At 41.8% G+C, this 17,078-nt stretch overlaps 2 protein-coding genes across 2 annotated transcripts; both read left to right on the top strand.

Annotated features, from left to right (window-relative positions):
* Positions 1–661: 661 nt before the first annotated feature.
* On the top strand, positions 662–7,416 carry LOC100061546 (protocadherin beta-14). The gene has a single exon (XM_014730610.3). It carries the CDS (start codon positions 4,473–4,475, stop codon positions 6,867–6,869), a length of 2,397 nt encoding a protein of 798 aa, XP_014586096.2. The 5' UTR covers positions 662–4,472; the 3' UTR covers positions 6,870–7,416.
* Positions 7,417–14,125: 6,709 nt separating this feature from the next.
* Positions 14,126–17,031, top strand: LOC100072297 (protocadherin beta-18). The gene has a single exon (XM_001918033.5). The coding sequence runs from the start codon at positions 14,126–14,128 to the stop codon at positions 16,511–16,513; it is 2,388 nt and encodes a 795-aa protein (XP_001918068.2). The 3' UTR covers positions 16,514–17,031.
* The last annotated feature ends 47 nt before the right edge of the window (positions 17,032–17,078 follow it).

Raw genomic sequence — 17,078 nt, 5'->3', positions numbered from 1 at the left:
ACTCTATGGTATGTAAGTGATATCTCAATAACGCTGTTAAAAATGAAACTGGAAGTGGTTCTGGCAGCCTGTGGTCCCAGGTAAGCTGGGCCTTTTCTCATCTATTATAGAAGGGGAAGAGCAGTTCAAACAACTCAGGCAGAAAGTCTAACAGGCATACAGCAGCAGAGACAAGGACCAAGTACTTATCCTATTGCTTCAAGTTTTTCCAGATACCTGAACAGGAGGACTTGTCTATTTATGGAGAGAACTATGTGCTTCCTGACTCTAATGGAGAGTGGCCAGGCCCAGGAACGTAGATGCCCAAATACAAGTAACCAACCCATAGTCCTAAAACGTATTGCTAAAAACAAATTTTGCTCTTATGTTCAAATGCCTCATTCATGGCTAAATTTAAATTAGTGTGTAGGAGTCAAAGTGCATCAGTCAATTTTATATTCAGGGATCATAGGTTGTCCAGTGGGAAAAGGTCACTTACAAAATGGAGATGGAAGAGATAGCCCAGCCTCCCAGAGTGCTTTTTCTTGAAAACCCTTACCAATAAAAATTAAATAGCAGTTTAGGTTAGATTAGCCAAGAGTAAGGGGAATAAAGGACATAAGGACATTTTAGCTTACAAACACATTGTTCTCCTCATCTCCTTTCTAGCTCAAGTCTTGCTCTCACTCCTGGCCCCTGATTAATCTAACAACATGGCCTCTCGGTCCTCAGGGTTCTCCTCTCCTCTGGTTCAGTCATTAGTGTCTTGGCTACATGCTGCACCTTTCACCACCCAGAACTGTTCTTTCTATGAAATAATAATTTCAGATCTCTCCCTCTGAGAACACAATCTTTTGTGCCTTTACCCTCCCATTCTGCTATTACTATCACATCTTGTCTTTGACCTTATCAGAACCTCCATTCCACGATGCTGCTACCACCTACCACCCCTTCCTGCTTTAATTTCCTTCCTATGCAGATGATTCCCTGGTTTAGCACTCCCAATCACTCTCAAACCCATATCTTCAATCCCCTTGTTCAATTTTCCTTCACTAAAACCACCTGATAAAACTCCACATGAGATGAATATAATCGTCTCCCTCCTCTTCTGTTACGCCTGGGATGTTACACTCTATAAGACAAAACTTAGAAATTACCAATCCTATTGCTACTAAGTTTACCATGTTCAAACTTAATTGGGTTTTCAAAGCCAAGAAATCCTTGTAGATTTTCCTAATCAGCTTTCTCTTCTATTCTCCATAACAACTACTTCAAACCTATTTATCTTACTTTAAACTTCTCACCTTACTAAGTACATACCCCCTTACAGTGGACAAACTTGCCTAATTTCTTACATAGAATCCATCAGATAGGAATTCTCTCAATTTCCTGTCCCCAAACGTATACCCTTGATAGCATCTGTACTTACAGTTTCCTCTGCTGAGGTCCCTTGCACCTAAGTCCAATCCTGGACCCTATATTTAACCACCTTCTAGGGGCTTCACATTGCTTATATCCTCTCTTGGGTATCTTAATTTTCTCTCTCTACTGAATACTACAAATTAGCCTTTTAAATGAGTTCAACTTTCTCTAGACTTAAAAAACAACCCTCTTGAGTCTAAATTCTCCTCCAGATACCAATCTATTTCTTTCTTTTGCAGCCAACTTTCTTGAAAGGATTGTCGTTTTTACTTCCTCACCCTCCTTATTTTTAAACCAAGAGTAATCTAATTTTCATCATAACCACTCTACTGAAACTGCTATTGTAAAGGTGATCATAGATTTTTGTATATGTTAGCTAAGGTTATATGACTGAAACAAAGCGGTGCAACTACCCAGTGGCTTGTAAGTCTGTATCTCTTTCCTGTGACGGTTCTGATGTAAATGATTGGGTAGAATGGGGCAGGTTTGCTCTTTTCAGTCCTTCTGGAACCAAATTTTGTTCCAAGTAATTGCTCCTACATTCCCTGTTGCAATGTCATAATCTGCATGACTGTAGCTGTCACTGCCTCAGCTGGGTTCTAGCTGGCTTGTGGGGGGTGGAGGGAGACACATCCAGATGTCTTCCATTCCAGACCCGGGAGTGGCAAACAAAAATTCTGTGCAACATCCATCTGTGAGAACTTAATTCAATCAGTCACACTAAACTACGGGGGAGGCTGGGACAAGCTATCTGTCTGAGGAGCCATGTGCCTGGCTACAGTTCTATTATGTAAAGGAAGGGAACAGATTTTGGCAGACATCTATCAGAATCCTCCCCAATGATCATCTTCTTGAATCCCATGGATCACTTTAATATTTCTTTTTCTTGAGTTTTCTGAAGCATTTGTTACATTTGATCTTCATCCTGTCCTTGAAATGCTTTTTGCCTTTGGTTTCATGATTCTGCCCTCTGGGACTTCCTCGTCTTTTAAAAGATACTTCTTTTCCCCTCACCTCTAACGACAGTGTTTCTCAGAGTTCTGTGCTAAGCCTCTTCTATTCTTACTTGACACACTTTAGCTTGGTTATCTTAGAGCTCTCATGGTGTCAATCACCATATACATGCTGATGAATCCCAAAGTCCGTATCTCCAGCCCAGATTTATGTCCTGTGCTTTGGTTTTATTTGGACACACTCACAAATATACATAGGCATGTGTGCACGCATCACACATACACACATACATAGCCCACAGGTACTTACCTCAGTATCAGCATGTCCAAAACTGACTTCATCTTTTTCCACTTCAGTTCAGTTTTGTTTCTTTTCTGTGTTCCCTGTCTTAACGAATGACACCACTAGCCATCCAATTACCCATCCAGAGGCATGTTAATCATCCATGAGTCTTTCCTCTTTTTATCCCATGCAACCTATCGAACACTGGGTCTTAAACACTATCTCCTAAATGTCTTTCTAATCATCTCTCTTCTCCCCATCTACACTAGCATTACCCTCATCCAGGCTACCATCATCTCCTAACTGGCCTCTCTAATTCTAGTCAGTCCCCCTGAAATCGATTCTCCATACATCAGCCAAACTGATTTTCCGAAAATGCAAATATGATCATGTTAATTGATTGTTTAAAATCCTACATTGTATTTTAATTGCCCTTAGGATAAATTTTGAAATGCATGATGTAACATATATAATCATTTATGTTCTTACCCTGATTTTTCCCCCAATCTTATTTTTAAATTCTCCTCTTCCCTGGTTTAAAGTTCAAGGCATACTGAACTTCTCTCTGTTCCTCAAAATATCTGTCTGAAACACTCCTCCTTCTCCTGGTTAGCTCCTTCAGATCACAACTTATAGTTTACTACCTCAGGAAAGCTTTCACTGATGTCCAAAAATTCGGATTAGATTTTATTTATTTTTAACAGGCATTTAACTAGCACTTACTAGCCACTCTGTTGATACTAACTCATTAGATTCCTATGATTGTAATCCTAGGAGGTAAATACTGTTATTACGCCTATTTTACAGGTAAGGAAACAAAGGTACATAATTTGGCTAAGACTGAAGATGGTCAGTGGCAGAACTAGGATTCAAATGTAGATCTTTTGGTTCCACAATCCATGTCCATAATCACTACAGTATGCTACCTTCTAGGTACAAGATGTCCCTTCTAGATATTTCTATATTACTCTTTACCTATACATACATTGTGGCATATTTTAATTAGTTGTTTGCCAAATTTTCTAGCCTGTGAGCCTCAGAAACACAAGGATTATCTCTATCTATTTATGCCATGTCCTTACATGTGTATTTAAAAAATACATTAGTGAAAAAAGTAAAGACGTTACTAACTATAATTGACTGAATTCAACAAGTATTTACAAGAGCGGAGGAGAGAATATATTTGCAATTACTCAAGAAATGGCCTACATAAAATATTATTTCTTTGGTTCAGGACATTTTAATGGAGTCTTCTTGTCAGGCATTCAAAACAACAGTAATTAAATGCATTATATGGACCTTGTTTGGATCCTGATTCACACAAACCAACAGTAAAAACATTTTGGAGAAAACTGGGGAAACCCAAGCACAGACTGTGTATAAATTATATGAAGGAATTATTGCTAAATTTGTTGATTATGATAGTGGTATCATAGTTATATTTGAAAAGTCTTTATCTATGAGAGATATTTAGTGAAATATTTAGAGGTAAAAATATATGATGTCTTGGATTTGCTTTAAAATACTACAGATGTATTCACAAGTTACTTGTTCAAAGAGAAAAAAATTTTACTGAAAAAGAATTCATGGAAACACATGGTGGCGCTGCAGGATAAGATGAGAACGATGCATGGACAACACTGTGGGCTCCATTATTCAGGGGAACAGAGAACATCCAACCCAACGAAAAGAGAGCTATTCAAGAGGCTTCACCTACAGAGCTGCTGGAGGGCTATTTACCCTCCAGCGCTTTCCTGTTAAAAAATCAGGGCTTCAGCTTCCAAAATTAGGGCTGGACTTAACATTTTTCACAGAAGACGTTGCCTGAAGGAACCATGGCGATCAGAGGGGCGCTGGCTCTGCGGAAGAGGCAAGTCCTGATTCTCTTTGTTTTGCTGGGATTGTCTCAGGCGGGTCCTGAATCTGTGCGCTATTCTGTGGCAGAGGAAACAGAAATTGGCTCTTTTGTGGGCAATCTGGCAAGGGATCTGGGGCTTGGGGTGGAGGAGCTGTCCTCACGGGAGGCCCGGGTAGTGTCTGATGACAATAAAAAGCATTTGCACCTCGATTTGCCCACCGGGGATTTGCTCTTAAATGAGAAACTAGACCGAGAAGAGCTGTGCAGCTCCACCGAGCCCTGTGTGCTGCATTTTCAGGTGGTACTGGAAAACCCTTTACAGTTTTTTCGGGCTGAGCTACATGTCAAAGATATAAATGATCACTCCCCTACATTCCTGGATAAGGAAATACTTATTCAAATATCAGAAAGTACCACTATTGGAACCACATTCCTAATGGAGAGTGCCCAAGATTTGGACATAGGAAGGAACAGTCTCCAAAACTACACAGTTAGCCCCAATTCTCACTTCTACATTAAAATTCGAGACAGCAGTGATGGAAAGATATACCCAGAACTGGTTCTGGACAGAGAGTTAGATCACGAGCATGAGCCTGAGCTCAGACTAACACTCACAGCACTGGATGGTGGCTCCCCACCCAGGTCTGGGAAAACTTTGGTTCTCATCAAGGTCTTGGACGTCAATGACAATGCCCCTGAGTTTCCTCAGAGGCTCTATGAGGTGCAGGTCCTGGAGGACACGCCCATTGGCTCCTGGATTATCACCATCTCTGCTAAGGATTTGGATGCAGGAAATTATGGGAAAATATCGTACACATTTTTGCACGCATCAGAAGATATTCGTAAAACATTTGAAATCAATCCAGCATCGGGTGACGTACATTTGAGATCAAGCCTGGATTTTGAAGTAACACAGTCATACACTATAAATATTCAGGCAACAGATGGTGGCGGTCTTTCAGAAGAATGCACTCTTCTGATTAAAGTAATAGATATAAATGACAATCCACCAGAAGTGACCATGTCGTCAATTACAAAGATAATTCCAGAGAACGCCTCAGAGACCCTGGTTGCTCTTTTTAGTGTCCGAGACAAAGACTCTGGGGACAACGGGAGGATGGTTTGCTCTATTCAAGATGACCTCCCCTTTTCTCTGAAACCGACCTTCAAGAATTTTTTTACTCTAGTTTCGGAAAAAGCACTGGACAGAGAGATGAGAGCTGAGTACAACATCACCATCACCGTCGCAGACATGGGATCCCCCAGGCTGAAAACCCAGCACACCATAACCGTGCTGGTCTCCGACGTCAACGACAACGCCCCGGCCTTCACCCAAACCTCCTACACCCTCTGGGTCCGCGAGAACAACAGCCCCGCCCTGCACATCGGCAGCGTCAGCGCCACGGACAGAGACGCAGGCGCCAACGCCCAGCTCACCTACTCGCTGCTGCCGCCCCAAGACCCGCACCTGCCCCTGGCCTCCCTCGTGTCCATCAACGCCGACAACGGCCACCTGTTCGCCCTCAGGTCGCTGGACTACGAGGCCCTGCAGGCCTTCGAGTTCGGCGTGGGCGCCACGGACCGCGGCTCGCCGGCGCTGAGCAGCCAGGCGCGGGTGCGCGTGCTGGTGCTGGACGCCAACGACAACTCGCCCTTCGTGCTGTACCCGCTGCAGAACGGCTCTGCGCCCTGCACCGAGCTGGTGCCCCGGGCGGCCGAGGCGGGCTACCTGGTGACCAAGGTGGTGGCGGTGGACGGCGACTCGGGCCAGAACGCCTGGCTGTCGTACCAGCTGCTCAAGGCCACGGAGGCCGGGCTGTTCGGCGTGTGGCCGCACAACGGCGAGGTGCGCACGGCCAGGCTGCTGAGCGAGCGCGACGCGCCCAAGCACAGGCTGCTGGTGCAGGTCAGGGACAATGGCGAGCCGCCGCGCTCGGCCAGCGTCACGCTGCACGTGCTGCTGGTGGACGGCTTCTCCCAGCCCTACCTGCCGCTGCCCGAGGCGGCGGCCGAGCAGGCGCGGGCCGACCCGCTCACCGTCTACCTGGTCGTCGCGCTGGCGTCGGTGTCGTCGCTCTTCCTCCTGTCGGTGCTGCTGTTCGTCGCGGTGCGGCTGTGCAGGAGGAGCAGGGCCGCGTCGCTGGGTGGCTGCTCGGTGCCCGAGGGCCCCTTTCCGGGCCACCTGGTGGACGTGAGTGGCACCGGGACCCTGTCCCAGAGCTACCAGTATGAGGTGTGTCTCAGGGGAGGTACCGGGACAAATGAGTTTAAATTTCTGAAGCCGATTATCCCCAATCTTCCAGTCCATGACACTGGTGGGAATACGGGGGAAAATGAGAACTTTAGGAATAGCTTTGGATTCAACATTCAATAAAATAATTTATTTTAAACTTCTAACCTTTTATTATTCTTTGGAGAAAGTATCTACTTTTTGCCTATGTGTACTGGATTTTAGGTTGCACTGTAGTTGCATGCAGTATCATTTCTTACACTCTCCTCACAGTTGCTTTAAAAATCTTTTTTAGTGGCCATAATGACGTGGAAATACAATCTATGTGCTTTTTTCCCATTTATTTGGTCAAAAATATTATATTAGCAGTTATTGCTAATTTTTTTGTGACAAGTGAGTTGCTATGCAGACAATGTTATTATTTGGAGGTGCAAACTGAAGTATTAAGAGTGAGTGCCACAATATATGTAATTTACTTCCAGACATTTCATTAAAGCATAAAGGAAAAATAAAAAATGCTGTTGGATCTGGGTGGAAAGCATAATGGCTTTTATTGAAAATGTTCATCATAATGGGTAAAAAATGCGATCTCTCCATATTCAGTACTAGGGTACCTTATTTCTTTGCTTTTTGTTGTGTAGTGTTTTTCAAGAATTCACTTTATGACAAAATAAAAGTGATCATATTCGAATTATCGATTTCTTAAGTGATTTTCCTTTGTTGTTGATGCTGTTGTCTTACAATGTTCTGGGCTTTGATAATGCTATTTTGTTTTCTTTAAATATGCCGTGTCCGCTAGTTTAAATTTGTATTATTTTATATTTATCATTACTTAGCGAAAATGTAATTCATGGTATCATCTTGAGCAAAATAACCCTCCCTCAGAATATTACAGATAAAAACTTCTTAAATTAAAATGAAAATTTAAACTGTTAAAGAAATGTATTAGGTTCACTTTCTTATTGATTTTTAAGAGCAAATATAAAAAGTCCTTAATATTTGTGGCCTCTCTCGGTTATCCACAAAGAAGGAATGGGCCTGTATTTATGGTTTTAAATGCCTAATGGTATTATGAATTATAAAGTCTCCAATCTATAGGTGGACAGTTCAATGGATGATTATGGGTAGAGATTTTGATAGCTAGAATGTGGTGTGGATTTAAAGCTAATGTGCATATACATTTCTGTAATTTCATAAAATTAAATATTATAGACTAAATGATGTAGTAAAATGGAATTTTACTTCACATTGTGAAATAAGTGAAGCAAATTCCAATTTCATTAGGAATCTTTTTTTCTTTGCTTCATGCAATTTTTATTGGTTTTATTTTGTGTTGCAACAGATATTTAATAGTTGTGAGAATTTCATTTAAATAGGCATTTAAGCAATAAAATCCTGAAAAAGAATCTTTGGGCCCTCTTTGTCCCTCAGAGTCATAAGAAGCAAATCGTATGTTTCTTATGCATGAGAATAAGAATAGATAAGAACAGGGGCCAGCCAGGTGGTGCATAGTGGTTAAGTTTGGGTGCTCCACTTTGGCGGCTTGGGGTTCACAGGTTCTTATCCAGGCACGGACCTAGCACTGCTCCTCAAGCCATGCTGTGGTGGCATCCCACATACAAAATAGAGGAAGATTGATTAGCTCAGCGACAATCTTCCTCAAGCAAAAAGAGGAAGACTGGCAACAGATGTTAGCTCAGGGCCAGTCTTCCTCACACACACACACACACACACACACACACACAGAAAAAAACCCAAGAATAGATAAGAACAGAATATCCTATTTGAATGATTCAGGAACAAACTTGCAGACTACCAGATAGAATAGAATCCACGGTCAGATCCTTTTACAGAACAGAACTTGGTCACAATAGAGGAGGTGTCAAAAATCACTGAGGGTAGGGGCAATACTGATTACTTAGCAAAAGTTATTGGGAAAATTGGCTCATTCCAGAAAGAAACAAAATTCTTATCTCATGCCATCTAAAAATAAACTTCATATGGATCTAAGAGCTGAATTTGAAATACTTTAATTGGAAAAAATGTAATAAATCTAGGTAAAAATATCTTTATGACCTTACTATCAGTTTGAATTTCTTAAACAAGTCTTTAAAAGTCCAAAAAATAAAGAGAAAAATTGACAAATTTTACTACCTGAAAACTAGAGGCTAGCACAGATAAGCTAGCAGATGACAGACAGGGAGAAGCTGCTTGCAGCATTTTAACTGAGAAGGATTAATATTTAGATTATTCATATCACTCTTGCAGATCAGCAAAAGTCAAAAAGTCAAGACAGCCAATAAGATTTTTTAAAAGGATAAAACGGAAAGGAAATTCAAAATAGAATACAGAAAGTCTGAAAAGAACATGAAGTGATGCTCAACCTCATTAGTTGGTGAAATGCATAAAATAAGACACCAGTTTACACCCATAACACTAGTAAAGATGAGAAATTTTGGTAATATTAAGTGAAACAATAGGAAATCACATGTACAGCCATTTTGAGAGATTTTCAATATTATTTAGTAAAATGTAGTATGTACATAACCTATGATCCAGCAATTCTATTTTGGAGTATATAAACTGGAAAACTCTTCACAGCTTCACAAATGATGTGCATAGGCATGTCCATCTTGAGAGAGCAAAGAATAGGAGCCTAACTACATATCCATCAGTAAACCAATTGATAAACAAAATGTGGAACATGTTTATGAAGAAGTATTACGCAGCAATCAAAAGGAGTGAACTAGGTGTACATAAAACCACATGGATAAATCCCAAATGTTTTAAAAGGAAAGAGACTGAGGCTTATAGTACAGTGCCATATAATACATAATATCCTATATTTGTTGAAACATACAAATATGTAAGTAAACATATCAGAAGGAGAGAAGAAGGAACAGCTGTACGAAACAGATATGTGTTTACATATAGAAGAAGGAGGGGTGCAGAGAGAAGTGGGAGCTACACCAATGTCGATGATAGCAATCATCTTTTCCAAGAGATTGTTTAAATTGATTGCAGCATTATAGAGCTCATTTAGTATTGATCAGTTGAAGTTGGTAAAAAATATATATTATTTCTTTATCCCTTCAGGTAGATCAATTGCCTATACCCTATGAAAGCTAAGAGTTTACTTGTAATTTTGAGACATAACAATATCCTTGAGACTTTACATTTTTAATGAGGATGGTATAGATTATGTAGACCAACTCTTCCACTGAAAGCAATTAGCTAATAAGACACTAATATATTGTCAGGCCACAGTTAATGTTTAAAGATAACCCAGAATATAAATGAGCTCCAAATCCACTTTTTCCCTGGGAACACTTGGAATCTTGGGAAATGTGAGCGTCTATTTTGATGGTTTTTATAATGAGGGAAGAAATCAAAGCCTAACAAAGTGAGAAGTTTATAAAAGACCCTCGCACTAATAAATATGGATCCTTAAGAACTACACCTTTATGGTGAAAGCAAACTGGAAACGGATGAGCCCTTGTGTGGACTTTCAGCTTTGAACTTGATTGTTAGCACTGAACTTGCTTTAAGGTGGTCTTTGACAGATAGTGCGCCCAGATCCTCATAGAACCAAATGCAGACCTTCGGTCAAAACGGGTTTATTCATGCTAAGCCTAGGATTATTCATATAAATAATTTTTATGTTAACTTGAATACAAAGATAACTTCATACACAAGGAAACATGACACCATGAGTGAAAGCCAGCAGAAAAAAACCAGAACATAGAAATAATCTTGCAAACGCTTCAAATATTTTAATTATCAGACACAGTCTATAAGATGCTAACCATTTGAGTTGGAATAAAAGTTATACTTGAAGATGTACAGGGAATGAGAAACTATAAAATGTGATAGATTAGAAAAGAACCAAATAGAACTTCTACAACTGAAAAATATGATAAACAAAATTTAAAACTAAATAAAAGGTTTAACAGAAAATTAGATACAACCAAATAAAGAACTTGTGGAGTGAAAGGTCAGAAAATAATTTATCCAGCATGCACCTCAGAGAGTTCATAAGATGAAAAATACAGAGGAGATGGTTGGAAACATAAGACAAAATAAAAAGATTTAACATATATTTAACCAGAATTCCAGAAAAACAGATGAGAAAGATTGGATCAGAAGCAATATTTGAAAAAATAATGGCTGAGATTTTTCTAGAATTGATGAAAATATCAATGTACAGATCCAAGAGACCCAAGTAAACCTACCAGCATAAATAAAAGATAAGCATGCCTAGAAACATCATTGTGAAATTTCAGAAAGACAAAGACGAAGAGACATCTTTTGAAAAAAGAAAAGGCACAGGAAAAAGATATTTAGTCTTTAAACACATGACAGTTAGATGGACAGCTATGGTCCATGTTGACAATTTCTCAACAGTAGCAATGAACACTACAAAAAGAAAGTAAAATATCTTTGAGGTGCTGAAAGGAATTAGCAAGCCCTCCTGCCTAAATAGTCATTGCACATGAGAGTCATCAAATGAGAGAATCAGGGGCCAGCCCAGTGGCACAGCGGTTAAGTTTGCACGTTCTGCTTCGGCGGCCCGGGGTTTGCCTATTGGGATCCCGGGTGCAGACCTATGCACCACTTGTCAAGCCATGCAGCAGGCATCTCACATATAATGTTGAGGAAGACAGGCATGGATGTTAGCTCGGGGCCAGTCTTCCTCAGAAAAAGAGGAGGATTGGTGGCAGATGTTAGCTCAGGGCTAATCTTCCTCAAAAAAAAATTTTTTTAATAAGAGAATCAAATCACCTGGATATCAGTTTTGTTTTAAAATTAATCAAGATCATGGGAGTGAAGTGGTGCAGAGACATTTAATCAAATGTAGAGACATTTGAATCAAATTCAAATGTAACTTATTACAGTTTTCCTCTGTCCATCCCTTGTCACAATTCTGAGTCCAGGAGTTTGACCTATCTCTGTTTCTTCTTATTCATCTTTCTTCACCTCTAGTGACATTCACTTCTACTCTACTCTAGTCACCTATGGCCGTGGCCATTTTCTGGTGGTAACATCCTAGAGCTGCATCATCTCTGAAATCACAAATTCAAACATACTTCTCTTAATCTACAACACACATTCTTTCTTGAAGGGCTTCAATCACCATTTATACCAATAAATACCAAATTTGTCTCTACAGCCCAAACCTCTTTTGTCAACTTTATTTATGTAATGGAAGATCATTTATATAACTGTTTACATACATGTTTTATGGCCATCTCAAACCCAGCATATTTTAAATTAAAATTTTCTCTTCCTCAAAACTAAACATCTTCTCCAGCCTTGTACCTGTTCCTCTCTTCTCTCTTCTTGTGTTTTCTCTATCAATTAATAGCACCAACACTCACTTAGTTCCCTAAGCCAGGAAAAAAGCACATTTACTTTCACTCCTTATCCCACTTGCTCTATGTCCAATCTATCACCACATCCTGTATATTTTATCTTTATCATTCTAATACAGCTCTATTACTGCATTTCTAGCTGAGGCCAATATCGTCTCTTACCTGTTACTGAAACTTCTAATCAGTCTCTTGTCTCTAGTCCTATTCCTCTCTAATTTATTCTCAACTCTGAAACGGGATGATGTTTTGAAAGATAAAAACATGGTCATGTCACTTGTCTGTTTAAAACCTTTTTTTTTTTTTAAAGATTTTATTATTTCCTTTTTCTCCCCAAAGCCCCCCGGTACATAGTTGTATATTCTTTGTTGTGGATTCTTCTAGTTGTGGCATGTGGGACGCTGCCTCAGTGTGGTTTGATGAGCAGTGCCATGTCCGTGCCCAGGATTCAAACCAACGAAACACTGGGCCGCCTGCAGCACAGCGCTCGAACTTAACCACTTGGCCACAGGGCCAGCCCCTGTTTAAAACCTTTTAATAATCTTGCATTTCCATGGATGCAGAGTCCAAATGCCTTGGCATGGCTTACAAAATATTTGCTTATCTTTCCAATCTCAACTCTCACCATTTCTATCCTCTTGCAGCTCAGCTATATTGATCCTATTGCAGTTCTTTCAAAACATTTCTCTTACTTTGGATTTCCACTATCATGTCTTTAGTTTGCCTGGAAATTTTACCCGACACCCAGTTTTTGTGTGGATTACTCATACTCATTTTTTTTGTATCCATTTGGAACACACTTTTTCCAGAAAAGTCTTTCCTATACTTCCAAATTCCGATTAGATGACCCTCACCTATGCTCTTATAGTGGCATGAACTTTTGCTATCATGGCATTCATTATGCTCTACTCTAAATGTGTGATCACTTTTCTGCCTCCATCTTTCAGGACAGAAACTGTGTTTGTCTGTTTACCAATCTATTCCTAACACTTATTACCATTCCTAGCATGAACAATATGCTCAAAAAATATTTTATGAATAAATGAATGAATGAATGAATAAAATATTTAGAATTGTACCTCTGGAAGACCTGAGTCTGCAAAATGGAATTCAGTTCCACAACTAAACTGGGGTCTAGTTGGTTCAACCTTTTTTAATGTTGTCAGAGACTGGACGTATCTGACTTTATTCACTACTTTTGAGCATTTACTTTCTATTGCTGCCAGGCAAGTCTCCTACGGAGTATCCCTGAATAAATGGTACCATTTACCCAGTCTTAGATGTCCAGCCTCCTCAAAACAACTATTTGCACTTACCAGGTTCAGTTTCAAGTTCATGACTTTATTCTGATTGTCTTTTCTAAGAGTATTTGCTGACAGCTAGAGAAGACTAAGACCTCCGGTTCCCGTTTCCAGCTTTCCTAGGAACCTTTTGCTCACTTAGTCAATCACATAAGAGAGTCCTTTTAGCTATTTTTAGTTGTTTTACATATTGTCTGCACAGAGAGATCATAACTCATTTGAGGCTAGGGCTATATCTTAAATATGCTTTTTATATCCACCACAGCTCTAGCAGATTGTGGTTTATTGTGTTAAAGACTGAACAATAATAGCATCACATATGACAAAGAATGCAACTCAGAAAAGAAAATACGAATATCAGAGAAAATACAATTTAAATTTTTCAACAAACACAGAAGATAGATTAATATTTTGTCTCAAACTTATTTGACTTTGCTTAAAAGCTGAGACTCTGCAGAGTCGCATGGTGGCGCTGCAGGATAAGATGGGGAAATTTTTGCAACCTCAGATGCTCTGGTTTCCATTAACCAGTGGAACTGAAAGCGCTGGAAAAGCAGGGGGCGGAAAGAGGCTTTCAAGAGAAAGCTAGGGAGACAACAACACCTTTGAGACGGGATTACAAGTCTATAGATTCTCAAAGTTCCAGGCTGATAGATGAGAAGAGCAACTCGCAGGGCTGTTTGAGACCGAGTTGAAACATTTCTGCAGAAAGACGTTTGGCTAAGGAGCAATGGAGCCTGGAGGGGGGAGCCGTCAGCAGATAAGGCAAGTGCTGCTTTTCTTTGTTTTCTTGGGAGAGTATTTGGTGTGTTCAGAAACCTGGCGCTATTCTGTGGCAGAGGAAACAGAGATTGGCTCCTTTATAGCCAACCTAGTGAAAGACACAGGTTTGCGTGTGGATGATCTTGCTGTGCGGGGAGCCAGAGTCATCTTTGACGACTATAAACCATATTTGTGGTTGGATCAGCAGACTGGCAACTTACTCTTAAATGAGCAACTGGACCGGGAGGCACTTTGCGATCTCACTGAGCCATGTATATTGCATTTCCAGGTCTTATTTGAAAATCCCTTGCAATTTTTTCAGGCTGAGCTTTGGGTCAAAGACATAAATGATCACACTCCTACGTTCCTAGAAAAACATATACTTCTGAAAATCTCAGAAGGTACTGCTCCAGGAGCCTCATTCCATATAGATAGTGCTCAGGACTTGGATGTAGGAAAGAATGGTGTTCAAAACTACACATTAAGCCCTAATCCTCATTTCCACCTTAAATTACAAGACAATGATGGGGGCAGAAAATACCCAGAGCTGTTACTGGACCAATCTCTGGATCGAGAAAAGGAGTCTGAGTTTAGATTAACGCTAACAGCCTTGGATGGTGGGTCTCCGCCCAGGTCCGGAACTGCACTGGTTCGCGTTTTGGTCTTAGATATCAATGACAATGCTCCAGAGTTTGAGAGACCCATCTATGAGGTTCAGGTACCAGAGAACAGCCCTCTGGACTCCTTGGTCGTCCAGGTGTCTGCTACAGATTTAGATGCAGGAATAAATGGAGAAATATCTTATTCATTTTCTCACAATTCCAGAGACATATGGAAAACATTTGAAATCCATCCAATTTCTGGCGAAGTCCATTTAAAAGCGCTTCTGGATTTTGAGTTAACTCAGTCTTATACAATTAATATTCAGGCCATTGATGGTGGGAGCCTTTTAGGAAAATCAACAATTTTAGTTCGAGTTGTAGATGTGAATGACAACCCACCAGAAATAGTCATGACATCTCTTACCAGCCCCATACCAGAAAATTCGTCGCCTGAGATGGTCGTCGCTGTTTTTAGCGTTCGAGACCAAGACTCTGGGGACAACGGGAGGATGATTTGTTCAATTCAGGACAATCTCCCCTTTGTCTTGAAGCCTACCTTCAAGAATTTCTACACCCTGGTAACAGAGCGCCCATTGGACAGAGAAAGCCGAGCCGAGTACAACATCACCATCACCATCACAGACATGGGAACACCCAGACTGAAAACCGAGCACAACATAACCGTGCTGGTCTCCGACGTCAACGACAACGCCCCGGCCTTCACCCAAACCTCCTACACCCTCTGGGTCCGCGAGAACAACAGCCCCGCCCTGCACATCGGCAGCGTCAGCGCCACGGACAGAGACGCAGGCGCCAACGCCCAGCTCACCTACTCGCTGCTGCCGCCCCAAGACCCGCACCTGCCCCTGGCCTCCCTCGTGTCCATCAACGCCGACAACGGCCACCTGTTCGCCCTCAGGTCGCTGGACTACGAGGCCCTGCAGGCCTTCGAGTTCGGCGTGGGCGCCACGGACCGCGGCTCGCCGGCGCTGAGCAGCCAGGCGCGGGTGCGCGTGCTGGTGCTGGACGCCAACGACAACTCGCCCTTCGTGCTGTACCCGCTGCAGAACGGCTCTGCGCCCTGCACCGAGCTGGTGCCCCGGGCGGCCGAGGCGGGCTACCTGGTGACCAAGGTGGTGGCGGTGGACGGCGACTCGGGCCAGAACGCCTGGCTGTCGTACCAGCTGCTCAAGGCCACGGAGCCCGGGCTGTTCGGCGTGTGGCCGCACAACGGCGAGGTGCGCACGGCCAGGCTGCTGAGCGAGCGCGACGCGCCCAAGCACAGGCTGCTGGTGCAGGTCAGGGACAATGGCGAGCCGCCGCGCTCGGCCAGCGTCACGCTGCACGTGCTGCTGGTGGACGGCTTCTCCCAGCCCTACCTGCCGCTGCCCGAGGCGGCGGCCGAGCAGGCGCGGGCCGACCCGCTCACCGTCTACCTGGTCGTCGCGCTGGCGTCGGTGTCGTCGCTCTTCCTCCTGTCGGTGCTGCTGTTCGTCGCGGTGCGGCTGTGCAGGAGGAGCAGGGCCGCGTCGCTGGGTGGCTGCTCGGTGCCCGAGGGCCCCTTTCCGGGCCACCTGGTGGACGTGAGTGGCACCGGGACTCTGTCCCAGAGCTACCAGTATGAGGTGTGTCTGAGGGCAGGTTCAGGGACCAGCGAGTTCAAGTTTCTGAAATCTCTTGCCTGCGACCATCAGGGGTCTGTGAATGATGTGGAGGAAAACTCAAACTTTGTAAATGGTTTTGGATTCAATTAGGAATTCGTTGATTTTTCAGAGTGTTCAGGATGAAGGTTAGTTCTTTCTAAATGTACTAGGTCTCCATTACCCTTTTTGGCCCATAGAGAATTTCTTGGTCTTTTGTTGATTTCGTTTTCCTAATTAAGGAGATTACTAATTTTCTTTGAGTATATACTCATATATCCTCTCTTTTTGTCATTTCTATTTTGATGGAGACAAAGAACTTTCAACTCTACTTCATTACTGAAAAGTTATATTTGTTCAATTTATCAATTTTTCATCATCAAAGGCCATTGATTAGAAGATGACCTCAGTACTATTTTCTGTTTAATTGTTGTCTAGAAACTTTCTAAATTTTTGATGTGGTTACTCAGGAGACAAGTATGATACAAATATAATGAATTATTAGTATATATTCTGTTCACTCTGATATTTTGCGTACCTGTCAAATTGTTAAATGGAGAAATGTCTGCAAAAATTGCATGTTTTTGTTTCACAGTAGTATTAAATGGAAAAGACTACAATTTCTCCCATAATTAGGGGCTTTTCTTCTCTTTATATCACCCTTCAGTATATAATATAT

This window comes from Equus caballus, chromosome 14, assembly GCF_041296265.1.
Source record: "Equus caballus isolate H_3958 breed thoroughbred chromosome 14, TB-T2T, whole genome shotgun sequence".
Lineage (NCBI taxonomy): Eukaryota > Metazoa > Chordata > Mammalia > Perissodactyla > Equidae > Equus > Equus caballus.
This window is presented reverse-complemented; position numbering and strand designations above follow the sequence as displayed.